General features: G+C 53.7%; 3 protein-coding genes across 7 annotated transcripts; 1 reads left to right on the forward strand and 2 right to left on the reverse strand.

The window, feature by feature from the left end:
* Window positions 1-210: 210 nt before the first annotated feature.
* POLR3K (RNA polymerase III subunit K) lies at window positions 211-6,062 on the reverse strand. The gene is made up of 3 exons (XM_053554150.1): window positions 5,903-6,062; window positions 3,719-3,806; window positions 211-739 (listed from the first exon to the last, which is right to left on the reverse strand). The coding sequence occupies exons 1-3, from the start codon at window positions 6,011-6,013 to the stop codon at window positions 612-614; spliced, it is 327 nt and encodes a 108-aa protein (XP_053410125.1). The 5' UTR covers window positions 6,014-6,062; the 3' UTR covers window positions 211-611.
* A 195-nt stretch (window positions 6,063-6,257) lies between these two features.
* Window positions 6,258-9,440, forward strand: SNRNP25 (small nuclear ribonucleoprotein U11/U12 subunit 25). The gene is made up of 5 exons (XM_053554157.1): window positions 6,258-6,489; window positions 7,147-7,237; window positions 7,474-7,579; window positions 8,116-8,190; window positions 8,617-9,440. The coding sequence occupies exons 1-5, from the start codon at window positions 6,427-6,429 to the stop codon at window positions 8,672-8,674; spliced, it is 393 nt and encodes a 130-aa protein (XP_053410132.1). The 5' UTR covers window positions 6,258-6,426; the 3' UTR covers window positions 8,675-9,440.
* A 126-nt stretch (window positions 9,441-9,566) lies between these two features.
* Window positions 9,567-24,077, reverse strand: RHBDF1 (rhomboid 5 homolog 1). 5 transcript variants are annotated; one of them, XM_053554152.1, is made up of 19 exons: window positions 23,744-24,076; window positions 16,274-16,414; window positions 16,071-16,201; window positions 15,735-15,839; window positions 15,001-15,214; window positions 14,375-14,584; window positions 14,185-14,307; window positions 13,954-14,111; window positions 13,216-13,473; window positions 12,983-13,094; window positions 12,790-12,864; window positions 12,525-12,686; window positions 11,812-11,912; window positions 11,607-11,670; window positions 11,146-11,240; window positions 10,894-10,969; window positions 10,724-10,824; window positions 10,457-10,610; window positions 9,567-10,249 (listed from the first exon to the last, which is right to left on the reverse strand). In XM_053554152.1, exons 1-19 carry the CDS (start codon window positions 23,885-23,887, stop codon window positions 9,830-9,832), a joined length of 2,844 nt encoding a protein of 947 aa, XP_053410127.1. In that variant the 5' UTR covers window positions 23,888-24,076; the 3' UTR covers window positions 9,567-9,829. The 5 variants fall into 5 exon arrangements, with proteins under 5 accessions (XP_053410127.1, XP_053410130.1, XP_053410129.1 ...); XM_053554155.1 differs by having other exon boundaries at window positions 23,736-23,844; XM_053554154.1 differs by lacking the exon at window positions 15,735-15,839 and having other exon boundaries at window positions 23,744-24,072.
* Between the last annotated feature and the right edge of the window lie 1,589 nt (window positions 24,078-25,666).

Raw genomic sequence — 25,666 nt, forward strand, 5'->3', positions numbered from 1 at the left:
TGTGACACCATGGCACTCTACTGGGGGCAACAAAGTGAGACTCTGTCTCCAAAAAAAAGAAAGAAAGAAATTAAAATCCATGCTTTAGCATTATAAACTTACTAAACCTAAGCATGATAGTCAATTTTGGGATCACTGTGACATTAAGTTTGCTGTCTATCTCTTAAGGTATTTAAAACACCAAGAAGACAATATTAGACTTTACATTTTAATGAATAATCAGAATAAATCCTGATTAAGTTTATAATTAACAATTAAATATTTAGAGACATTTAACGTACTAAGTTGTACAAACATTATAAATATTTAACAGCATCAGTTGGTGGTAAGGGAATGTCAACTGCCCAATAAATGTAAAAGATGACTAAACAGGACCTTAAACAGAGAATACTTAGTTATCAGTCTCCTCCACACACAAAAACTCCCTGGACGTTAATAACTTCATCCATTCATTCTGATGGGCAAATAGGCTACTTTTCTTGACACTGAAAAGGGTTAGTTTTCTGTCAGACCAGTGAAGACCCTCAGGACACAAAATTCATACTCCCAGCTGAGAATGCACACTGAGGGACAGGTTAAGCAGACCCTCAGGCAGCCGGGCCACCCTGGCCCTAGTCCCTCCAGCGGTGTCCACACTGAGCATTGCAGCACTTGTAAAAGGTGGTCATTGGCTCGTCTGCAGAGCGGGTCTGAAGCTGCATGAAGTAAGCACGAGGATGTTCACATTTGGGACACGGCTCTGGCAATGAGAAAAACCAACAAGTGATCCACTTTATGCAAAAGTGATATTCATGACAAAGACACCTGTTATTACTAATACTTTTAAAGATGGTCAAAACCCTACTTGCTCATCTGGTCACCTGCCAAGGCTAGCCCTAAAAACAGTGGCATCGGTCCCACTACACTCTAGCACTAAGGGAAGCAAGGGACCTATGACCTTGAAAACGCTCCTCCCTCCCTAGACACCACTGTTTTCTCAAATCTAGTTAATTAGACATAATACAGCTGACTTAGTGCTGCTATGATAAAATGCAGACTGGGTAATGGGTAGAGAATGAAACAGTTTTGAAGTAACACCCTGGAAAATGCCTGTGCACCATGAACAGAGCATTAAGGGTGACTCTGGGTATATTCAAAACAAGAGAAGAGCTATAAGGAAAGTCCGGTTCTTCTTAGATATTCCCTAAGTGACCCTAAACAGAATGTTAGTTAAAAATATGGGCAGGGTAGGGCACCAGCCCCATATACCGAGGGTGGTGGGTTCGAGCCTGGCCCCAGCCAGGTGTTGTGGTGGGGGCCTGTAGTCCCAGCTACCCGGGAGGCTGAGGCAAGAGAATCACCTAAGCCCAAGAGCTGGAGGTTGCTGTGAGCTGTGACACCACAGCACTCTACCATGACTCTGTCTCTTAAAAAATATATATATATATGGGCAGTGAAGACTATTCTGATGAGGTCTCAGACAACAGTAAGAAACATCTTATTGGAAACTGGGGGAAAGGCCATTCCTACTACAAAGCAGCAAAGAACTTGGCTGTATCTTAGGACTTTATAGAAGGCAGAACTTCTACAAAGTTCTAAAGCAAAGAACTAGGACATCTGACAGAAGAAACGTTTAAGCAGCAAAATGCTCGGATGCTGCATGGAATCTAGTGGCTGCTTAGAGTAAAATTAGAGAGGAGAAACAATTTAAAGCCAGAATTTATAATTAAATGGGAAGTAAAATGTAAAGATTTGAAAAATTCTCAGCCTGGCTATAAAGAGAATAAAAAGTGTGTTTAAGAAAGAAAGCCACAGGTATGGTCAAACGGGTATTTAATAAAATCAGTATGGATGAAAGGAAGCCAGATGTTATTCGCCAAGACAGTGAAAGAATGATACCCACCTCCAGGCATTTTGGAGATCTTGAGGGAGGGGTGGAAGGCTTTCATATCCATCATAGGCCCAAAGTGCTAGGGCGTTGAGGGCAGAATGGTTTCAAGGGAAGGGCTCAGGGCACTCATGGAACCTTGGGGCTGCCCAGGGCTATCTCAGCTCTCTGCATTCCAGTACCACACTTCCCACTCAAACCCTCACCAGACATCAAACCTGCTGGAATCTTAATCTTGGACTTCCCAGCCTCCAGAATTGTTCTTTATAAATTACCCAGTATGTGGTATTCTGTTAGAGCAGCACAAACAGAATACACCAGTGACTTATGGCTGCTGTGTATATTGTACACCATGTAGACTCCCCTAATAAGTGTATTACCTTCCCCTGGGCTGTGGACACATGCTCTCGCTCATCTTCCCAATGACTGGCTGTGTCCAGGGAACTATTCTGGCAATAGTTCCTCAGGCTGCTCTTATCAACATCTTGCCACACACTCCATACCTTTTCAAGATGCCCCAAGGTATATGTTTACATCCAAAGTAACTTCCTAAACTGTATTTCTTTTTTGTTGTTGTGTTTTTTAGATAGAGTCGTCTTTCTCTGTCACCCTTGGTAGAGTGCCATGTATCACAGCTCACAGCAACCTCAAATTCCTGGGCATAAGTGATTCTCTTGCCTCAGCCTCCCCAGTAGCTGAGACTATAGGCGCCTACCACATCGCCCAGCTATTTTTAGAGATGAGGTCTCACTCTGGCTCAGGCTGGTCTTCAACTTGTGAGATAAGGCAGCTGTAGTTTGGTGGCCTCAGTTTGTACCATTCACTTACTTGTAGTATGAAGGCTTGTTTTTTATTTGTTAGGTGACAAAATGGAAGTATCCAGGATTTACAGGCATGAGCCATTCACTACACCCAGCCCTTTAAGCTCTATTTCTTTTTTCTGAAACACAGTCTCTTTTATCACCTTTGGTAGAGTGCCGTGACATCACAGGTCACAGCAACCTCCAACTCCTGGGCTTAGGCGATTCTCTTGCCTCAGCCTCCCGAGTTGCTGGAACTACAGGCACCTGCCACAATGCCTGGCTATTTTTTTGTTGAGTTGGGCCAGGGCCGGGTTCGAGCCCACCACCCTCGGTATATGGGGCCGGCGCCCTACCCACTGAGCCACAGGCACCACCCTAAACTCTATTTCTAACATTAGATACCTAATCCATCTTTTAGTGACAAATTCTGCCAATCTAACTTATTAACATAGCAGATTTGAATGTTCTTCTGTAGAGGGAAAAAGATATTAATAATCATCAGTCAGCTCTTCCCCCTTTTGATACCGGTCATATCTTACAATATACAGGGTGGCCATAAAGTTCATGTGCAATTTAAACTTTATGGCCACCCTGTATTAGTCTAGTCATTGTTGCCATCATCAGAGCTCCCAACTATTAAGTGCTTCTTATACACCAAACACTTCGTGCTCTTATGACCTAAGAACATGGATAGCCCCAGATAGGTCAAGAGACCCAATCAAGGTCCTACAACAATTAAGAGTCTGCCCCTGAATTGCAATCAGTGTAACCTGGCTTATTGTACCCTCAATGAATCCCCAACAATAAAAAAAAAAAGAGTCTGCCCCTGGAATCTAACCCAGGCCTGTATGAATCCAGGGCTTATACCAATGTTATTTGTGTAACAAATTATAAATAACAACAAATACAAATGATGTTTACTAAAGAAGAAAACATTTTCTATTTCTAGAGGTTACATAAACACATCATAGACCCTGACATGAAGTCACATGGTCAGCAGTCTCACAATTATCCACAGCTCAGTAATGGAAAAGGCTCTCCTCCTTACCTGCAGTAGAGTCAACATTCTCCCAGGCAGCTGCTCCTCCAAGTACATCATCCACTTCTTTCAGCTTTGGATACTTTCGATTTGTCACCTAACAAATAGAAAACAAGCCTTCAAAAAATGTGTGCATTAATAAAAAATTAATTTAAAAAAAAAAAGCCTTCAGACTACAAATAAGTGAATGGTACAAACTGAGGCCACCAAACTACAACTGCCTTCAAGTGTCTCCTGGACTTCTTTCCTTCAACAAAAATGGAAGGATACCAAATGAAAATAAGGTTCCTGTTCATAGAGAGGAGCAGACTCCACTAGAATTTAGAGGATCCATGACTGGGATAGCCTCCATGCAGAAGAGGGAGATCCAGCTGTCAGAAATCTCTGCAAAGATTGGAGAATCAGCCAGTAATCTCAGCACTTTGTGAGGCTGAGGCTGGAGGGGCACTTGAGGCCAAAGGTTTGAGACCAGCCTGAGCAACACAGCAATATCCTGTTTCTACAGAATAATAAAAAAAATAGCAGGGAGGCGGCGCCTGTGGCAGGTTCAAGCCCAGCCCCGGCCAAAAACTGCCAAAAAAAAAAAGCAGGGTACAGTAGTGCCCACCTATAGTCCTAGCCACTGAAGAGGCTGATGTGGGAGGACTACTTGAGGCCAAGAGTTCGAGATTATGGCACCACTGTACTCTAGACCGGGCAACAAAGCAAGAGCCTGACTCAAAGAAAAAGAAAAGACTACAGAAAGCACCAGAATAGGGGGAGAGAAAAACAGCTTAAGTGTGACTCTCTTCTTCTTCTTCCATACCTCTAAGAAACTTGATAACCCAATGGGCGGCGCCTATGGCTCAGTGAGTAGGGCGCCGGCCCCATATGCCGAGGGTGGCGGGTTCAAACCCACCCCCGGCCAAACTGCAACAGAAAAATAGCCGGGCGTTGTGGCGGGCGCCTGTAGTCCCAGCTGCTCGGGAGGCTGAGGCAAGAGAATCGCGTAAGCCCAAGAGTTAGAGGTTGCTGTGAGCCGTGTGACGCCACGGCACTCTACCCGAGGGCGGTACAGTGAGACACTGTCTCTACAAAAAAAAAAAAAAAAAGAAACTTGATAACCCAAGATGAAAGAAATGAACACAACTGAAGCCAACCAATACCATTTAGTTGAGTATCCTAGTCACTCCAGACAGAAAGCTTTCAAAGCAGGTCACACTTACTTTACTTCCCAAGTCCTATCAGATGTCCCTAAAACTTCAGGTTTACTGAAGAGTTCACTCTTCTAAACTCCCACAACACAGCTGTAAGTTCTAGTAGTATGTAAACACTAAGAATGAGGTAGTGTGCCCTAACTTCTAATAAGCAAAGGTGTTCTAAAAATTAAAGATGTATTATCAAGGGAAAACAACGAGCTGTAGCTAAGAATGCATCATCCGTTCACTGAGTACACGATGTATTCCAGACTTCATTCTAGGCCAGAACGCATAAGGGAAAAAAAGAGAAAAATTCCTGCCCTCTTAGGGCTTATGTGCTAGTATTACTAAACAAAGCCGTAAATAAATTATGTAATATATTAGCAAGTAATGAGTCTTACGAAAAATTTAAAACAGGGAAGGAGAATGAATTGAAGGGAGGGGCTAAAATTTTAAGTAGAATAATCTTCTAAGACAAGATTAACAGTAAGGCAGCATCTAGAAGAGTAAACAGAATAAAGTTACGTGCTAGCCCTGTTAGTGCCGCGTGAACGACGGGAGAGCCTCCAGGAGGTGGGTGTTACTGGGACAGAAGAGCAAGAGGGGCATTAGGACCTAAAAATCAAAACAAGTTGGGGAGGGGTCAGTGACAGAACCTAGCAGAACTTAGGCTTGGCTTTTACTGAGTGCGCCAAGAACTGACGGACATTATCTGATTGGGCTTTAGCAGAATCAGTCTGGCCATTGTTTGAATACAGCGAAGGGAGCGAGAGTGGGGCAGGAAGCTACTGTAATGGCCCCGGGGTGGAGGCGGCGGCCCAGCCAGGGTGACTGCACCGGGGAGTGAGAAACGGCGAACTCTGGGTGCACTCGGGGGCAGACCACAAGATCAGAAGCCAACGGGCAGGGCGTGTCCGAAAGAGCCAAGAGAAGCAGACGCTGGGCTGGCGCTGTGAGATGAAGCTTGAAGCCTGCGAGAGGTATCCGCGGCCCTGCGCCGGCTCCCGGGTCCCACCTTGCGGGTGATGTTGTGCACGTAGGGGCAGGTGTTGCAGGCGAAGCGGTAGCAACGCTGTCCCTCCTCCACGATCAGCCCATTCCCGCAGCCCGGGCAGAACAGCAGCATCGTAGCCTCTACACCCCTCAGGATTCCGCTCTGGGAGGATTCCGGGGCCTCTTTGCGCCGACCTACCGCCCGCCTCCAGCTCACATTGGTCCTGGCAGCCGCCCCGCCCCTCGGCCCACCAATAGACATGCCGATTTTGCCTTCCCAGTCGACCCTGCGGCAGGCCGTCTCGCAATTCTCATTGGTCACAACAGACGCCCCGCCCCAACCCACCAATGGCTGGGCTGCCTCCCTGGGGCGGGCCGCAGCTCCCGCGCGTGCGCACTACGCCTCTCTAACGCGAACTGGCAGCGCTTACAGAGAACAGCGGCAGACTGGCGGCCTTAGAGGGAGCGGAGGAGACCGGTCAGCCTGAGACGCCGGAGGACGATGAGGACGAAGAGGAGGCGCTGCCGCACTCCGAGGCTGTGGACATGTTCCAGGAGGGTCTCGCCATGGTGGTGCAGGACCCGCTACTCTGCGATCTACCGATCCAAGTGCGCGCTGACAGGAAAGGCGGGGCGTGAGCTGCCAGGGCAGAGGGTCGTGCCGGTCTGATCCGCGTCTGGACCAGAATGGCCATGTGGGTGCTGAGTGGGGGCTGTGGTCCGGGAACCCCATGAATGTTTCTCTGGGCATAAACGAGGTCTTAAGCTGGGCCGCCTGAGGCCAGCGAGGCGCTTGTCTAGGGCGCGGAATTTAAAGGGACACTAGAAAACTTACTAGTCGGGATAAATGACATTTTAATGGTAATATTTTGAAAAGCCAAAATTTATTCAAGAATGATCTAAAGTCTAAAAGGTAAGCAAATTTTAAATGAAGACAAGATCAGTATTACTGCTTTTTCCATTTGCCTTAAGCATCAATCTGCTTTGGCTCAACGCTTTTTAATTAATTTTTTTATATTTTGCCTATCATGCGTGGTTAAAATTAACTTGTATTTCTTAACTGTTATGTTAAAGTATGTATTACCATTATTGTTTTTTGGTAAATTTTGCACATAAAAATGGGGGTGGCACTTGAGTTCAGGGTGTTGAAGAAGCGGGAAACCCTAAGACAGGAAGCACCACTTTCTGGCAGCTTGTTTTTCTTTGTTGTTGTTTGAGGTAGTAAAGAAAGCCAGGGTTCCTGTTTCCACTCTTGGTCTTTTCTAGGTTACTTTGGAAGAGGTCAATTCCCAAATAGCACTAGAATATGGCCAAGCAATGACAGTCCGAGTATGCAAGATGGATGGAGAAGTGATGCGTAAGTGCTGCCCTCTCCCTTCAGGCCTTATGGTCTGAGCCTTCATGGGGGCACAGTGTTAACTGCACTAATTAGCAGGAACTCACTGCCCATACCAGGGGTACTGGGGCAACCACAAACCTGCCCTGCCCACAGTTCAGAGCTCGGTAGAGCTTCTGGGTTACCCTTCTGCCATCTGAGGCTATGGCTGTAGGTTCCCACCATGGCTTTTCTCCCCTTTGCATCCATGGTTGCAGCTGTGGTTGTAGTGCAGAATGCCACGGTCCTGGACCTGAAGAAGGCCATCCAGAGATATGTGCAGCTCAAGCAGGAGCGTGAAGGGGGTGTTCAGCACATCAGCTGGTGAGTGGAACAGCATGTCCCTCCTCACCTACATGCTTCCAGCCCTCGCCCTCCTTTTGGATGAAGTGTCCTGTTAGCTGAGTCTTAGCAGTGCCACCTATTTTATTAGCGAAGTGTGTTTGGCCCTGCAGCCCTTTAAGAATAGTGCCTCCTTGGGGGCAGCGCCTGTGGCTCAGTCAGTAGGGCGCTGGCCCCATATACCGAGGGTGGCAGGTTCAAACCCGGCCCCGGCCAAACTGCAACCAAAAAATAGCCGGGCGTTGTGGCGGGCGCCTGTAGTCCCAGCTACTTGGGAGGCTGAGGCAAGAGAATCGCTTAAGCCCAGGAGTTGGAGGCTGCTGTGAGCTGTGTGAGGCCATGGCACTCTACCGAGGGCCATAAAGTGAGACTCTGTCTCTACAAAAAAAAAAAAAGAATAGTGCCTCCTTACACCTGCCTGACATCCCATTGGGCTGATGCCTTGAGCCCCTGTCATGCACAGCCACTCAACTTACCCTGCTCAGGGCATAAAATTTACCTGAGTCCCCTTCTTGCAGGTCTTATGTGTGGAGGACATACCATCTGACCTCTGCAGGAGAGAAGCTCACAGAAGACAAGAAGAAGCTCCGAGAGTAAGTGCAGGCCACGTCTTTAGCTGTAGGAGGACATCTGGTCTGTTGCCCTCTAGGCCCTCATGCTCTGCCAGAGTAGGGCAGCCCCCTCCCAGGAGGTGATGCCTTCCTACAAGGCGCTTCTTTGGAGCTCTCCCCACTAGAAGAATGGCAGGCAGAGGTACAGTTGGAGGGGCCCTGCTGTTTCTCACCAGCAGCAGCTCAGGGCTGCGCAGTGCAAGGAGAAGGGAAATGAGAATGGACATGGAGTGAAAGACTGCCCTGCTGTTACAATGGGTCTATGAGAGAGTGTCCCCTACCACCTCCTAGGTGCCACACTCATCTCTCCTGGTGTTTCAAATTCTTAGTCCTTCACAAGCCTCTGGTTGGGAGTCACAAATGTCCACTTCTATAGGTCAGACACATACACCTTTCCTTTCCTTCCAGTTATGGTATCCGGAATCGGGATGAGGTTTCCTTCATCAAAAAGCTGAGGCAAAAGTGAACCTCCAGATAAGGACAACTCTACACACTGGTGGTCGAGCTTTTTTCAGAAGGATGATGCTCTCAAGTTGTCCCTCTTTTACAGAAAGGATGTTGAGGGACCTCAGCCCAGGTGTGGCCACCTGGGATTGTCAGCATGAACCCTGCAGCCCTGAGGACTAGGACAGGATGAGCCAGCATTCCCTTCCTGTCTATCTGGCCTAAGCCTGACCTCTCCTTGGGCCCAAGTACCCCAACCACACAGCCAATCCTACAGACTGTGGGCGTGGCTCTGTGTACAGAATAAATCTGTTTGCTGCTTAGTCTGAAAAGTCAAAAAGCCACAGTACCCTGTGTAGGAGAGACTAGGCCTCCCTATCATGGTGGGAAGAGGAGATAATTGACGCAGGTATGTTCTAAACTCCAGGTGTGTCACATCTGAGCTGTGGCCACACCACTCCCCAAATCACATGATTCTGTTACCATGATCTCCACAGCATGGAGGAAACACTAGCAGAGCAGCTGTCTTTCTTTTTATCCTGTGAGGAAACAAGGGCATGCATCCCAGAGCCACAATGGGAACGACGGTGTGGCACAGCCATGGTGGGTACTCTAGCCTCAGCCCACAGGGTTCATGTACAGCAGTGCCTTCAAGTTCAGTGAAAGGGATGTAGCACAGGATGGAAACTGGAGCTGCTGGGGTGAGGGGAGTACTTCCCAGTTGGAGGGGTACATGATAGCATGTCCCTTGGGCCTTGCCCCAGCATTGGTAAGGAATGGGGAGCAAGGTGTGCCTCTGACTGAGACCCCATGGCTGTGCCTGTGCCTGACACTGTGAGTCAGGCCAGGGACCTCCCCTGGCCTCCCTCTATAGTACCAGCCAGATACAAGGTGGAAGGAGGAAGAAGGCCTGGTCAAGTTAGTGGCAGCTAAAACGCTCCCAGTCCATTTATTGGCCACTTGAGGTGGTCGTCAAGAGACTAGTTACTAGAAGATTATCACAGGAACTAGCATAAAAAATGCCCAGCAGTATGAAGGGTTCAACAGACGTGAACAAGGCACAAAGAGTCTGTGTTCTGGAAACTGGCAAGTCCCACAGGCCTATGAGGCTAAGGGTGGTCATGCCCATCTGGCTCTGGCCTGTTGGAGTGCATGGCCACCCATGCTGGCAGCCAGCTCAATGGAGCTGAGCATCCAGTTCATACTTCTCACAGAACTTGTCAGTGAAGGGGATGCAGGTGAGGAACTCACACCACTCACAGCGAACAGGATAGAAGTAGAAGAGGACCACCAGTCCAGCTAGGAGTCCCAGGAAGACCACCTGAAAGATGATGATCTGGCAGCGCTTACGGTACAGGTCAAACTTGCCAAAGCTAATGTAGGGCAGGAAGGCAAAGGAGAGGAAGAGGCCACTGATGAAGCCCGAGATGTGAGCAAAGTTGTCAATCCAGGGCAGCAGCCCAAAGGTGAATAGGAAGAGCACCACGGCGAGGAGCTTGAAGAAGGCCCGCCAGGGTCGCGCCAGGATCTGCCAGCTCTGAAAGAGCTCCACAAAGAGGCAGGCCAGGATGCCGAACTGCGAGCCTGCTGGGCCCACCTGGGGGGCAGTGGAGGTAGCTGTGAGCCAGTGGGAGGCTGAGTGGGCCTCCTGAACCAGGGCCTCATCTTTTCATCCCACCTCCCATGGCCAAGAGTAGCACATCAGGACAGAGGAGCCACATGGAGATGCTCCCAGGCTGGGCTCTGTGGAGACCCAGACTACCGGAGCATGTGGGAGGCTCCCCACCCCGAAGGACAGGCTTACCTCCGCCCGGTATGGCAAGAAAATGGCACTGGCCAGGTTGCCAGTGACACCACTCAGCAGGTAGATGATGGCTATTCGGTGCCAGCCTGCCAGCTTCTCCAGGTCCCGCAGGACGGTCATCTGGAAGCAAACGGACACCAGGCAGTGCAGGATCCTGTGGCGGATGGGGGGGAAGCACTCAGCAGGGAAGGGGACCTCTCTACCACTCCCAACCAGCCACTCCTGGGGTTCCTGAGACCCCACCACCTTGCCCACAGTGTCACTTGCCCAGCGTGCAGGAAAAGGGACAGCCACAGGCGGTAGAATTGGTCAGGCACCTCCGGGTTGAGGAAAGGCAGGAGCCCACACACATCATCCATGCAGTGCACCTGTGGGAGCAGCCCATCAGCACGCACAGTGGCTGGGAAGAGGGGTACACCCTCACCCTGGAGGCCTACCTGAGAGCACAGTGTGGCCTCCTCATGGAAGTAACCCCTCATGAAGTCACAGTATTCCCGGGAGGTGATCTCACACCTGGAAGGTCAGGCTAGAGTTTGGAGGGTGCCACTACTGTTTCAGCCTACCCACCCACCTTTGTTTGCCTTGAATAAGTCCAGACCCTTCTTCACCCTACATGTCTCAGTATATTAGGTTATTGCAGGACTTGGTGAGGGAGAAAGGCATGGGCCTAGGACAATGCTGCAACCTACCTGCCCTTGGTGCCAATGCAGCAGGGCCGGCCTGTTATGACACAATCCATGTGGGGATGGTTGGTGTGGTTTCCAGCACTGTTTTTGGTGCAGATCTAGGTCACAGATAGGGGTGAGATGGGTAGGACCTCCTCCCACCCTCCACCCCACACCATGTTTGGAGCTAAGGCAAAGATGGACAAGCTCATGAAGCAAAAACAGGCCTTCCTTGACTTCAGTCAGGCTATCCTAACCCTTAGCTGGGCCATCAGTCAAACTGGAATAGTATCAGCAGACCTCCCAAGTGCTTCACCTAGCCTACTTGCTCAGAGGGGCAGGCTGTGGTTGATGGACAGGCTGTGCAAAGGCCAGGGGCACAGCATCTGAAAATGTGGGAGTCTCTGGCATTACCTAATGGGTGGGTGTCGCTTCCTCCCCCACAGACAAAGGTGACTCACCAACAACTCCCCACCCCAGCTTACTGGCCACTTGGTGATGTCTTCTGGCCATTCGTGGGGATCTTCAGAGGAGGGTTCATCACACACCCTGCATAAGCCGAGTGTGTAGGTCAGACCCTGCTTTGAGCCCCTAACATTGGTACCCTTCCACTCAACTCGACACCCCTCCATCACACCCTCCAGGAAAGCGTGGACAAAAGCAGAGAGGAAAGCAGCTAGCAGGACTGACCTGGGATCCTGGTGGCAGACAGAGCCAAACTGTCTCTTTTGGCCTGCAAAGTCTGGGGCACTAGGATGGATGGGCCACTTCACCCACACTGCCAGGGTGGACTGTGAAGGGGACACAGGGTCAGCCCCTGGTCAGAACCTACTTGCCTAATTCAGCCAGGACAATGTGGGGGCTCTGGGAGTCAGGAGTCAAAGGCAAAACCACTGAAATTCTCTCTGACTCTGCACCTCAACTCTGGAATTTACACTCCAGAAATGCATGTGCATGTTGGAATAGATTCTGTTATGAAGAGTTCAACACCATAATTACTACTAACTTACTTAAAATTAGAAACAACTTTGTGTCCTAAATCAGGGAACTGGCATAAACTATGGCACCTGCATATAAAATGATATGATAAAAACTTGGATCATCAATCTTTCAAAGAACTGTTTAGTGGGGAAAACGACAATGCCAATTATGTAAACTTGAAGATGTATGCACACAAACAGGATGCATACTGAATGAGTACACCCAAATCCAAAGACCAAATCAAAAATTCAAATGTTTATCTAATGGGTGAGGAAATGGAGATGAAGGAGGATGGAGATACGGAATGAATGTGACAGGAAGGACCTTGCACAGACCATGCGATGTGCCAAGGACAAAAGTAAAGGATGTATAGAATCCTTTACAGTGCAGACCAGGATGGGAGTCGGGGCAGGGAAACGCACCGAGCACTCCTCCTCCGAGGTCTGAACGCAGCCCGACCTGTCGTTCCGCACGCAGCAGGCCGAATGCTTTTCCCGCTCGCGGGCTGCATGGATGAAGCTGTGCACCTGCGGGTCCTGGCGCATGCAAGGTGAAAACTTGGCGCCCAGATGAATGAGGGCCTCCTGTGAGCGAAGGGGGATGTGCGGTTTCAGCCCCAGGCCATTTGCACACCTGACACTTCCAGGCAGAGCCCAGCCAGGCTCCGCCCCCTAGCCACGCCCTCACCGAGCTGGGCCCGATCCAGAAGTTCTCCTGCTGCACATACTTCACGTTCTCATAGACCCCGCGGTTCCGCAGCACCTGGGAAGTTGGGAGCAGGATCAGACAGACCAACTTGGGCTGTCTTCTCCCAGGGTGGGAAGGGTTCCAGAGCCCAAACCGCAGTTATCTCGGACCCGGGGAGGGCACAGGGGCTCACCGAGTCCACCGTCTCATGCTGCGAGAAGCCCACAGGTGCGATGCCGTAGATGCACACGGCTAGAATGGTGACCAGCGAGTGCACGAAGGTGAGCCAGTAGGTGAAGAAGGGCCTGCGAGGCGGAGCGTCAGTGGGGGCTGCATGCCAACCCACAGCCCCCACCCTCATCTAGAAGTCTCCCTCCTAACCCAAAGGACCGCAGGCCCAGGGCTGCACTCCCAAGACACACCTACCTGTGGTCATCCATGTCCTCGATCTGGCGCTTGACATAGCTGTCTATGCGCTTGCGGTAGGTGCGGTTGGTGAGCCGCCCCACCATGCCCAGCCCATACGGCCGCTTCTCTCTGGCGAAAAGTTTGCGCACCGGCACCGCGATGCGCTGGCCCCGGCGGGGCCCCGCGGTGCTGACTACCTCCTGCCGAAGCCGCACCTTGGGCTGTGAGGCTGCTGCACTGCCTTCCTTCTGCTTCCGCCAGCCACGCTCCAGGGGCCTGGAGGGAGCCAGCGCATGGACCTCCGTCCCAGACCCCCAACCTGCTGCCGTCCCTTCCTCCCCCGCACCTAGGAACTGGGGCACCTGACGGTCACTGTGCATCCCAGGACTATCAGGGAAGATGCCTGCTGGGTCAAGCCTCCTCACCAGGAAAAGAACAGCCCTGCCCCCTCCCAGGCCATAGCAAGGAGGAAGGAACCAGGACCCACTAGAGTCCTGGTTCTCCACTTTGGCAAGTATTTACTAAGTCACCTGCTGCTCCCCACTGGATTCTGTCTCTGGGATTATCATCCAATGCCACAGGTAGGCAGTTATGTGGGGGTCGTGCCCAGCCCCGGGCTTCATGCCTATGGTGGATTCCCAGCCCATGAAGTGTCCCTTTCTGTCACTCCAAGACTGTGAATGTCCAGCCTTGCCCAGCTGCTCCTGAGGGGCCACAGGCTCTCCTGCTGGACCCTCATGTGCCTCCCACACTCACAGCATCAGGTGGCTGCGCTCAAGCTCACTGCGGTCTAGGGCCCCACCAGTGAGGTCTGCCTGCTCCGGGGCTTTCTCCCAGTCCTTGAGAGCTGCCTCTGAGGGGGACTCGAACACTTCATCTGGGTATGTGGACAGCTCCTCGTGGAGGATACCTTCCTGAGCAAACATGTGAGGTCAGGGTGGACGCAGAAATGAAGAGGACAGGGGTGATGGCCTGGTCACTTCTTACCCGGGCAAAGAAGGATGTATCCAGCTCATCTGGGAAATCAGCTGTGTCCTCCTCCAGAAAGCTGGCCGGAGTAAAGCTTCGGCGCTGGGCCCGGCGCAAGGTGCCATCTCTTACTGAGCGGCCCTGGGGGCAAAAACTTGAGAGAGGGCCCAGGAGCCAGCCCCACCCCCACCCTGGGCCCTGCACCCACCTTCACCAATGCTGCTGCTGCCCGGAAGCTCATCTTGGCCACCGACTCACGCTTGCGCCGCCGCGGGAGCCGGTTGAAACCTGAACGGGAGCTGGAGAAGGAGCAGAGGGAGGCAGCACCTGGCGTGATGGGCGTGTGCGGGGCACTCAGGCCATCCACAGCATCATCTGCCACCCGGAAGGCCCGGCCACGGGCTAGGGGGTCTATGATCTGGTGGAGGGGAGGGTATGCTGGGGTCAGGGCTGGGTCAGCAACATGGGGGCTCCTCACATACCCAGGCCTACACAAGCCTTGTGCACAGTCACGGGTGTTTCTTCTCTGACTCCTTGTGGGTACCCTTCCCACCCTTCAGCCCCTACAGGTCTTTCTCCCTGGTAGTAAGGTCTGTGGACTGCTGCTCAGACTGGGATGCTCCCCCATCCAGAGGCTGAGCCCTGGGAACTATCCTAGGACCCAGTCCCCACCACAAAATCCTCCTCCCCAGAGAGTATCTCAAGTGCCTTCCAGGGACTGTCTGACCACTCCTCCTGCCTGAGGAACCGCCTCTGCTCAGGCAGGCTATGTCCCCAGCCCTAGCCCAGGGGAAAAGAATGAGGGGCCTGAAGGGACAGCAGCCAGCATCATACCTTCTGCATGCCCAACTGGCATGGCCCCACGTACAGTGGGGGTGGTGTCTCAGTGCTGGTCAGTGACACATTGTCCTGGCTAGGCAGGTCCAATTCCCGGATGACTTGCGGCTTCAGCTTCCCATAGCGCTGGCTGCAGTGACGGATGCTCTTGCGCTGCCATTTCTGGGTACTGTCACTGTCCTTGCTCACTCCAAACCAGTCAGCTGTCCCCCTGGCATAGGAAGGACTCAGCAAGGGGCAGGCAGACCTCCCTGCTCCTACACAGGGGGTTTCAAAGGCCCTCCTCCAGGCAGCATGCCCTGCCCCAGGCCTCCTGTCACTCTAGTAGTCATGGTCTAACTAAGAGGATGAGTATGCACTGTCCCTGACCTCCCGCTAAATAGTTAGCCAACTCCAAATCCCCACTAGGCTGCAGCTAGCAGGACTTGCCCAGCTAAGCACTTCACACAGGCCCTCACCAGATCGATCCCTGAACTGAAGAGGATACTGTATCTACACAGGCAGCTGAGAGCTCAGCCCAAGGAAGCTCAGCCCAGGCAGCAACCCAACCCAGTACACCACAGGATTCAGACAGCAGGTGCTTCCCCACAGCCCTTGGACATGCAAACAAAACACTGGCAGCACCCACTGTTAAGCACCCCAAGGAATGTCAACCACACTGGCAGCTCCCGAGGCCACATGCCATGCATACGCCAGAAAACACCAACACACTCATGACCTGTATGAGGCACCTGAGCAGGGACCAAGAGAGAGACTGGCGCTGAGGGAGGGCCCTGCAGGCCTGGGGACCCAAGAGGGGCAGAGTGTGGACACACCCAAAGCGTACTTGTCGGCTGCTGAGAGGCCAGAGCATTGGGGAGGTGGAAGAAATGGAGGGTGAGTGCTGGGATGGGGATAGAGGGAGAGCAGTCAGTCCCTAGAACAGCAGGAAGACAGGAGGCATAGGGACTAAGACTGAGGAAAACATTGGACAGGAGGGCCCCTGCCCCAGTCCCAGCCCAGTATATCTGCCTCTATCCCCACCACCCCAGCCCCCACCTTGTGGCATGGCTGGGGTACTGCAGTACCTGCGAATGGTCTGTGTGATGGATGTCTGGCGCTGCAGCACTGGCCTCCGGGGCTCAGGGTGGGGCGAAGGGACATGGACTGCCTCAGCTGGCATGCTCACACTCCGCAGGAAAGCCTGGCGCCTCAGGGGCTGAGCCATAGGGTCACGGTGAGGGCACTGGGAGAGAGTGTGCACCCACAGTCCCTGCTGGTCAGGGCCTACCTGCAGAAAGCCGGGCTCCTCTGCTGCTGGGGGTGCCGCAGCCGGGATGTCTAGCTTCAGCCAGGGGGGCTTCTTGCGCTGCAGGCTGCTCGTGCTGTCTCTGCGGGCCTCACTCATGGTTCCAGGGAGAGTGAGGCAGGCCTGGTGTGGGGGAGAGGGGGAATTTCAACAACGACAACACTGACAGAACTCTGAAGACCATCAGGCCCAGACACTGACACGCTTGCCCCCAGAGACAGTGCCAGGTGCACGCGAGATCCTCAGACAATGTACATCCTCCACAGACTACTCTTTGAGTACCTACTGTGACCAAGGTACTTTTCCAGGTGCTTGGGACAAACTGGTGAAGAAAGAAGACAAAACCCTTACCACCCCCTAGGAGCATACAATCTAGAGAATAAACTGACAAATAAGTAAATATACTCCAGTAAAAGATGCTAAGTGTGATAGGGAAAAGAGCAGATTACAGTCCTCAGTTCTGGTTCCTTGGTAGGAGGCAGTGAGGCCTCCCTGGGAGGTGACATGAACAGAGGCTTGAGGGAGGAGAGTGAGTACAGCTGGGGCTACAGAGGGCCTCACACATGAGCAGCCAGTTCCAGGTCCTGGTGAGATTGGGGCTTACCCCTATCTGTACCCCTACCGAACCCTCTCAACCATGACTTCCACCAAAGGACACAGAGGTCCCTGATGACACCAGGCTCCTGCACGCAAATGACTGTCCAGGAATGGCACAGACACCACAATGACCACCAGGTGGTGCATGTGCCCAGAAACAGCCATAAGGGGCTCTGCAGGGGGTGAGGATGGGGGTGTAATGAGAAGCAGTGCACCCCAAACCTACCACTTGGGCACACAAAGGAGTCCAGAGCAGAGAGGCCAGCATTTGATTTGGGCCACTACTGCCTGGCCATATGACTATGAGACAGTTCTGGCCTCCTTGGGACTCTCCCCCCTTGCACCTTGGTGATAGATCTGCACCTCTCCCCTCATCAAATGGGACAACAGGATCTGGAAAGTGATGGAGGTCCAAGATTGGAAGCACAACAGGGACACAGAGAGTGGGGGGATCGCTGGTGCTTCCTGAAGCAATTTTGGGCAAAAAAAAACAAAATTCCTCAGCCTCTTCAAAGAGCTCAGATCCTGATAGACTCTGAGCTATAGAGTCATAACGCTCCCACTAATGCCCCCAGAAATGGCTTCCACTTGTGAGTCTCCCTCCCAACTGCCTGAAGGGGCTATAAAGTAAACCCCACCCACACCATACAAGAAGGGAAACTGAGGCCTAAAAAAAAGGTTTGCCCTGCTTAAGGTCACATATTCAGGGCAGCATACTAAGAACAGGCCCAAGACACTGCTCATAGCTGTTAATGGTCTTATACTACCCAGGGACCTCCACTGACCAGAGACAGTTCCAGGTGCTGCTCACAGCTCCTCCTGGTCCTACGTGGGCCAGAAATAGGCCAAGTGGGAGGGTATCCTTCCAAATGCCTTCTCCAGACTACCCTCATATTCCAGCCCCTTCTCTAAGCTGACCATACATTTCAGGTCCCGGGGAGGAGCTGGAGGCAAAGCTCAGGGAAGCCCCCAGGCATGGGGTCCTTCCAACCACATGGCCCCACAAGTCTGCGCTCCTCTCACTGCCCTCAGCTAGCATGATCTCAGGGCCTGCATCTGTCCCCACTCACGGGGAGGGCCTCTGCCCCTAGATATTTTGATCTCTAGGCTGTGTGGGCCCCAGGGGCCTTGTGGGCAAGGGGCCAGGCACCAGGCAAGAGGGAGATCCCTCAACATTTCAATAGGGGAAGCCATGCTGCCTTTCATCCATCCCAAGTAGCCACTCTGGCTCTGCTACCCAATAGTCACATGCCTTAGCTAGTTTCAGTGTTCTTGCCTAGAAAATGGGTCATTATGGGGTCCACAGAGGCGCAGGGCCACCACTGGGGTCACCACACCAAGTGCCAGAGGCTATTCCATGGGAGCCTCCCCACTGTGCCCAGCCGCTCTAGTGATATCCAGCTGGGGCCTTCACTCAGGAGTGCAAACAACCTCTACCACCCAATCAGCTCATACTGTCCATAACCCCCATGGCACCTGCACTCCTCCCAAGGCCTGTCCTCATACCTGGCTCCCTCCCATCCCAAGCCCCTCAACAAATGCAGTCTCCCAGCCTCCCATACACCACAGGACCTGCAGCCTCAGTCCGGCTGCCCATTCCCAATCTGGCATAGCATGGCACAGCAGGGGAGTTCATTCATACATGTGCAATCCTCTGTCCTGTCATTGCTGGGTCCACAGTGCCGAAGACAGGCTTTCTCTGAAGCCTCTGCTAGTTAAACACTGATCACTGCAGAGCACAGGCCAGCACCATGTTCTGGGGTAAGGATTCTTCAGAGAGCTAAGTCCTCTATTGGGTCTGGTAGGGGACTGAGTGGTGTGAGAGGATAGGAGTGGGAACAGCATGGGATAGGAGGTGAGAAGGGCCGAGGCTATAAGCATACACAGGGAGCCTGACATCCCCTCAGTCCCCACCTGAGGTGGCCCTGAGAAACACTACAGTTCAGTTCAAGAGGCAGGCACCACCCCCTGCCCTCCCCACACAGCTCTAGGTCCAGTAGATGGCAGAGGACACCCACCCTGCCCTCAGTGCTGTGTGACCCTAGCCTGCCATACCCCTGTGTGCCTGGCACCCCATCATGGCCTCAAGTGAGTGGGATTCACAAGGCATGGGGGTTGGGGGGGAGGTTGCTACACCACAGCAGGAGCAGGGGATGGGGCAGGCCCAGGCTAGACAAAGAGTCTGGGCCACAGAGCTGCACATTGCCTTTCAGAAACAGTGGCTCAGTGTCCAGGCCTTCCCCAGGCACACAGTGGGCTCTTGTTCCCAGACAACCCCTCAGGGGGAATCCCAGCAGCATCTCCCCTCTGCTAACCCCACAGTGCAGGGAAAACCACAGCCCATGGAGAGCCTGACCGCCTGGAGTCACACAGCATGCATCAACTCCAGCAGCATTCATGGCTGCCAAACCTGGCCAAGCCACATCAGACAGCACCCACAGGGGTATCTAGAAGTCATGTGGGAGGCCGGGTGCAGTGGCTCATGCCTACCACTTTGGGAGGCCAAGGCGGGTAGACTGCCTGAGCTCACAGGTTTGACACCAGCCTGAGCCAGAGTGAGACCCCACCTCTAACAATAGCCAGGTGTTGTGGCAGGCGTCTGTAGTTCCAGCTACTCAGGAGGCTGAGGCAAGACAATCACTTGAGCCCAAGGGTCTGAGATTGCTGTGAGCTGTGACATCACAGCACTCTACCAGGGGTGACAAAGTGAGACTCTGTCTCAAAAAATATATATATATATAGAAGTTAGGTGGGAAGTGCTGAAGAATAAACACTAACAGAGGTGACAGAATCTGGTGGGGGTAACAAAATGTCAGCACATCCCAGAACATAGGAGCCAATGCAGGGGGGCCAGTAAAGACAGCTGCACTCAGAACCCATTTGTCTTCACCACCTACAACCTTAGGAAAGCCTCAGTTTTCACATCCGAAAATCAGGGACATAGCAGTGCCCAGCACACAGTAAGTGCTCTACTGGTGGCAGCTGAATCAACAACAGAAAGTCAAGAACTGCTTGTGGAAACCAGGGCCTGTGCAGGACAGGAGGGCAGCCCAAACTGCAGGGAGGAGTGGGGTGAGAGAGGGCCCAGAGCACATGCAACAGGAGGGCCAGAGAGCCTGGAGACAGGACCCTTCAAAGGAGATGAGTTTAAGAAGTGACAAGAGGGTGGTGCCTGTGGCTCAAAGGGGTAGGGTGCCAGCCCCATATGCTGGAGGGGGCGGGTTCAAACCCAGCCCCAGCCAAAAACTGCAAAAAAAAAGAAAAAAAAGAAGAAGTGACAAGAGAAGTCCAGCCTACTCCTGGACAGTGGCCACAGCCAGCGTGAAGCTGCACCCTCTGTTGTGAGCAGCAACCACTGATGTCAGGCCTGTCCGGTACACTCACAGGATGATACTGGCAGGGACAACCTAAGGCAGAGTAGACAGCCAGCCCCAGGGCCAGAATCATCAAGCGTGGGCCCTGCTCTGCCCAAGGGACTGCCCACTACCAAGATCAGCTGAAGCAACAGGCCTCACCCTGGGACACCTTCCCAGACGTGTCCTCAACTCGACCAAGCCTGGTCCCAGGTCCCCTGGCTCCTCCAGCACCTCTACCTGCACCTGGTTCTCCAAACCTCAGCCTTCTGTTTGACCCCTAATCTTATGCCCCACCTGGACCCCTGAGAGGGAAATTGGCAGCTGTCTGGCAGCCTAGAATCCAGTCCTGCCCCCACACGCTGCTGTGTGGCAAAGTAAAAATCACCTGGCTTCTCTGTGCCTCATCTGCAAGTGGGATCATACCAAGAATGAGATTTGCCAGGCCCTTTGCAAATCACAAGCATTCTTCACCCTCCCAGGGACCCCTCTGCTTTTCTGTAGAAGAAACAAGGTTCAGGTTAGAGCAGGACAGGTCTGAAACCTGTCTAGACGGGTAGCCCTAGGAGTACATGCTGCATCCCTGCGTCCCCATATCACCCAGAGGGCAACAACAGAACTAGAGGCTTCCTTTTGTAGACCAGCTGTGAGAAAGGCCATCCAAGGTCCTGGAGACACAGGGACCCCTGGTGATAAAAAGACACTTCTGGGATCTGACCTAAGAAGACGGTACACAGGGGAGGAAAGGGGCCAGCCCTAGAAAAGGGGCACTGACCCAGGCTCAGCCAGAACACTTGGCACAGGGCAACTGACAGCCAGAGTCAAAGCCCCTGACCCAGCCGGGGCTGACAGGAGCTGACAGGCCCACTTGGGTGTCAGGGAACCCAGGACTCAGGTTAGGGGAGCTATACAGCCATACAGTCAGAAAGAGTGTGGGAACAAGGACTATATCAGATTCTGGGTATAACTTTCCCTTTAATCTGGACACTTCTGTTCCCTATCTGGGGTCCAGCTAGGTCTCAGAATTGAATGAAAGCATCCTCTCCAGGCTGGACAGGGGAAAGTCCCATATACCATCAACATGCTGGCCAGAGAGCACATAAGCAGCCCAGTCACCATCAGAGCACTCCAGAAGTGTCCCTGGCTGAACTCACACACATGCTTCCTGGAGCCCAGGCTTCCTCAGGCTCAGCAACCCTCTTCCTGGACCCATTGGCAGCAGGAGCCAGGCACACCTGCCTCAAACCTGATGCCGACTGATCCCATTGACCTGCTATAAATTCTCGGAGGGGCCTCTGAGTCTACTTTACAGATAAGGAAACTGAGGCTCAGAGAGGCCAGTCACTGGCTAGGACCACAGAGCCTCTAAGGGAATTCAAAGTTTTGGACCAAGTCTGCCCAGCAGCTATGGTAGAAGGGACTCCATCTGCCTACCCATTGGCCCTGGCTGCAAAGGAGGGGGCAGACCACATGCGACCCTACCCTATGGGCCCCTATCCCACCCACCCTTCCAAGGGCACCTCAGTTGAGGGAGAAGGGAATCACCCCAAACACACCCAACCCAGAAAATGAGCAGAAGCCAAATAATCCAATTCTTGGGCAGAAAGTTGATTCTGTCATCACAGACACTGAAGTGGGGCACTGGATGGTCAGTGCCTGTGGGTAGGGCGCCAGCTCCAAATACCGAGAGTGGCGGGTTTGAACCCAGCCCCAGCCAAACCGTAACAAAAAAATAACCGGACGTTGTGGCGGGCTCCTGTAGTCCCAGCTACTTGGGAAGCTGAGGCAAGGGAATCACCTAAGTCCAAGAGCTGGAGGTTGCTATGAGATGTGATGCCACAGCACTCTACTGAGGGCGATAAAGTGAGACTCTGTCGCAAAAAAAAAAAAAGAAGAAGTGGGACACTGGAGCTGATGTAAGGGAGGGGCTGAGACCACACAGGAGCAAAAGAGATAGTGACAGTCCAAGGAAGCCTGGGGGATTACCCCTGAACCAAAGGTCCCCCTAGAAAATCAGTTCCCCATGGTGGGGATTTGTCTGGTCAGCTGGCTGATGAATGGTCCCTGAAAGTCCAAGAAAGCCTGGGGGATTACCCCTGAATCAAAGCCCACCCCCCAGAAAAGCAGTTCTCCAGGGTGGAGATTGGTCTGGTCAGCTGGCTGATACTGGACAATGAATGATGAACACAGAGCCCCTCCCACTCTGCTACTTTCTGCTGGAGGCTGCTAGGAGGAGCTGGGAATATGTCTGAAGCTCACTATCTTCAATTTGGAACTACCTGACTCCTATGCCCCCAACTTGTCCTGCCCCATTCTCAGGAAAAGTGACAGAGTGACATCTGGTGGCAGGGGGGTCAGCCTCAGGGACTCCTTGAGACCCAGTCAGTTGCTTAGTTCTGCAGCTTCCTCCCAATCTTGGGCTGGGGGTTATAGGGCTGGGGTTGGCTCCATAAGGGTGGGGAGAACCCAGCCTGGGAATGCCCAGGCATCTAGCTGGGTCAAACCTGAAAAGCCTGTTTCATCTTTGAATCTTCTCCTGGTCTGCAACAGGAAGTGTGTGTGAGGGGGGGGTCCCTGTTAGGGTCTCCAAACCCAGGCCCCACCCACACAGACACACAAACACACAGACACACAGTCCCAATCGGGGCTGGGGGCAGGCCTGGCTTCGGGATGCCCTGACCACTCCCCACACATCCCCACACACATGCCCCCAGCAGGGCAGATAGCCAGACCCAGTCCCAGTGCCCTAAGCACCTGGGGCCTGGCTGTCACCCCAGCAGGAGAAGGCCTGCTTCAAGGCACTAGACAGTGGCCTCCAGCCCCACCCTACCGCTCTGGGCCGCCGAGCACAGGGAAGGGGGATGTCTCTGGGAGGAGCTCCCAGCCCACCCTGGATCTCGGAGTTCTCACGTTGGGGGAGGGGCTGCTGTGAAGCTGCAGCTAAGATCAGCCCCCACCCCCAGCTCCACAGCTGCTGTTATTCCCACTGGGCGAGAACCGCTGGGACAGGGACTATCCGAGAAGTCCCACCCTCTGAGCTGGAGTTTCGCCTTGCAGACACCACCCACCGGCGGTGGCCGGGAAGGAAAACGTCGGTGGAGGGGGGGAACCGGAGGGACCAGGGAATGCCGCCGACTCCGAGCCCTCGGCTCCTGGGACCCTCAGCTGTCGGGCGGGGCCTGGAGCCGCGCTGTCCTGCGGGTCAGGCCGCGGGGACATGCTAATCCGGCCACGAGCTATTTTTGCGGCGCGCCGTGTTAGGAATCCGGGTTGGGCCGCCTCCGCGAGCAGCTCTGGAAACTCCGGGAAGGAAAGTCCGGCCGCCTCCAGCGGGGACTCGCCACAGTCCGGCCCCAGGCCCGGCCCGATCCCGCCGCGACCCCCGCGGCTCTGAGCGGCTCCGAACGCGGCTGGCTGAGGACCCACGGCGCTCGGCGGACACAGCCCCGCAACCCGCCCTGCCCGCGGACCCCGCGCCCCGCTCCCAGCCGCACCCGCTCACCGCCGCCGCCGCCGCCGCCGGGGTCCTCCAAGGGTCCGCAGGGTGTCGGGGAGGGGCCACAACCGCTGGCCCGGAGGGCGCCCGCACCGAGTCCCCGCCCGCGCGCCCGCCCTCCCTCCGGTCCGGCCCGCCCGGGAATGCCATGGACTAGGGGCGTGCGCGTCGGGGGCGGGCCCGGCCGAGGGGGCGGCTGCGCTGACTCAGGGCTCAGGAATGCGCGCCGCCCGCCCGCCAGGCCCAAGTCGCCTCCTCCAGGAAGGCAGCAGTCTCTGTTCTTCCCAGTGCCCGGCCGGGGACACCTGTGGCTGCGGGTGGCAAGCGTCTTGGTCCAGGATGGAAGGCCTGGTGGAATGGGTGCTCAACAGCAGTCCTGGGGTCTGACCCCAGAGTAAGTCTTGGCCTCATCCTGCCTTCACTTGTGCTTGAGAAGGCGGGGAGTGAGGCAGGAAGAGCACCTGAGGGAGGAGGGTGTGGGATGGGAGAGTGTCGCTGGATCCCCTTAATATCCGCACTGACAAATCATTTACCCGCAGGCACTCAGTCCCTCACGACCACTGACATTACCTCGCATACATCCACGTGCACACGCACCCGACCACTCACAGTCACACACACGCCTGTGCATTCATTTACATGTGCACACACCTACTCCTGCACACACTTTCATGGGTATATACTCACATATTGCACATGTGCACACACAGCATACACAGTCATATTCATCTGTACACACAATACATGCACCCACACCCAAGTCAAGCTCAGAGAAGTCACCCATTCCCCAGACCCCTATCCCCCCAGCAGGTGCTCTGAGGCCAGGCTGCACCCAGCCCTCCTGAAGCTACTGAGCAGAAGCAGCAGCACCAATTCTGGTGTCCACTCTGTTCTCTTCCCTTTATGTCAGACCTTAACCATCACCCCATGTGACTTAACCCTGCACTCTCTGAATCAGATACAAAATGGCCCATCTGCTTTCAGCTGAGGCTGTGTGTGGGAGTTCCCTAGCAGTCTTCTCTCTGGACATTGGGTGGGCTGACCCAGCCAGAGAAAGGAGTAGGGGGTGGGGTGCCAACAGCAGGCCATAGGCCAGGCTATCCAGGAGTGTGAGTGATAGAGGGGCCCAGTCTTCCTCTCAGTAGAGGGTACCAGGGGCTCCTTTCTTGCTATAGGTCCCTACAAACCCTTCCACTAGGTGCCCCCTCAGGCCTTGGAGGGTCCATAAACATGTCCTCAGGCTGTGTCTTGCTCACAAGGCTGCTGCTTCAGCTACATCCTCTGGGACCAGAAGGCACCAGCCCTCTCAGAATGGAGTTGCTGCTGCCAAAGGTGCATCCAATGCCCACCTGCAGACAATGGCCTGGCCCGTGGCTATATAGAAAATAAAACTGACAATGAGAACTAAAGGTGCTTTGCGCTCAGCAACAGGCAGAATCTTCTGCCCACATCTTGTCCATACCATAGGACTGTTGCGGGGCGGCTGCACATAGCAGATTTTCTGTGAACACCGTCCTTCCAAGGGAAGAAGGGCAGTGAAAGCTTTGGAGAGGTAAAGAGGAGCTTCCTCATGGCAGGTGACTACTGGTACATTAGGGACATGAGCTAAGAGGGAGGCTGCCTGGTGCTGATGCTCGGGCTCCTAAAGGCTGCACGTGCCCCTCCCATGCCAGGCTCACAGCCAGAGAGAGGGCAGTCTCCATGCCTAGCATTCTTGACCCCTGCCAGGGATAAGCAAGCCCTGCCTGGCCTGGATGCCCAGACTGGCTGGCAGTGGTCCTCTCTGGAAAGCCAGGGTCTGGGCTTGCCTCCAAAGCAAGCCACAGCTGGGCATCTACTCTCAGCAGGTCTCCTGCAGTGGACACTAGGTACCACCCAGACCGGCTTTAAGACCCAGACACTCACCCCACTTCCCTGAGCACCAGCCAC

Source organism: Nycticebus coucang, chromosome 12 (genome assembly GCF_027406575.1).
Source record: "Nycticebus coucang isolate mNycCou1 chromosome 12, mNycCou1.pri, whole genome shotgun sequence".
NCBI lineage: Eukaryota > Metazoa > Chordata > Mammalia > Primates > Lorisidae > Nycticebus > Nycticebus coucang.

Excerpts from the sequence above, each read along its gene's own strand:
- SNRNP25 (XM_053554157.1), top strand. The coding sequence starts at position 6,427 with ATGTTCCAGGAGGGTCTCGCCATGGTGGTGCAGGACCCGCTACTCTGC. Across the intron at positions 7,580-8,115 it reads GGTGTTCAGCACATCAGCTG|GTCTTATGTGTGGAGGACAT; the intron begins GTGAGTGGAACA and ends CCCTTCTTGCAG. Across the intron at positions 8,191-8,616 it reads GACAAGAAGAAGCTCCGAGA|TTATGGTATCCGGAATCGGG; the intron begins GTAAGTGCAGGC and ends CTTTCCTTCCAG.
- POLR3K (XM_053554150.1), bottom strand. The coding sequence starts at position 6,013 with ATGCTGCTGTTCTGCCCGGGCTGCGGGAATGGGCTGATCGTGGAGGAG. Across the intron at positions 3,807-5,902 it reads TGCACAACATCACCCGCAAG|GTGACAAATCGAAAGTATCC; the intron begins GTGGGACCCGGG and ends TCTATTTGTTAG. Across the intron at positions 740-3,718 it reads GAATGTTGACTCTACTGCAG|AGCCGTGTCCCAAATGTGAA; the intron begins GTAAGGAGGAGA and ends TCTCATTGCCAG.
- RHBDF1 (XM_053554152.1), bottom strand. The coding sequence starts at position 23,887 with ATGGCATTCCCGGGCGGGCCGGACCGGAGGGAGGGCGGGCGCGCGGGC. Across the intron at positions 16,415-23,743 it reads CGGCGGCGGCGGCGGCGGCG|GCCTGCCTCACTCTCCCTGG; the intron begins GTGAGCGGGTGC and ends CCCCCACACCAG. Across the intron at positions 10,970-11,145 it reads TGCATTGGCACCAAGGGCAG|GTGTGAGATCACCTCCCGGG; the intron begins GTAGGTTGCAGC and ends CTGACCTTCCAG.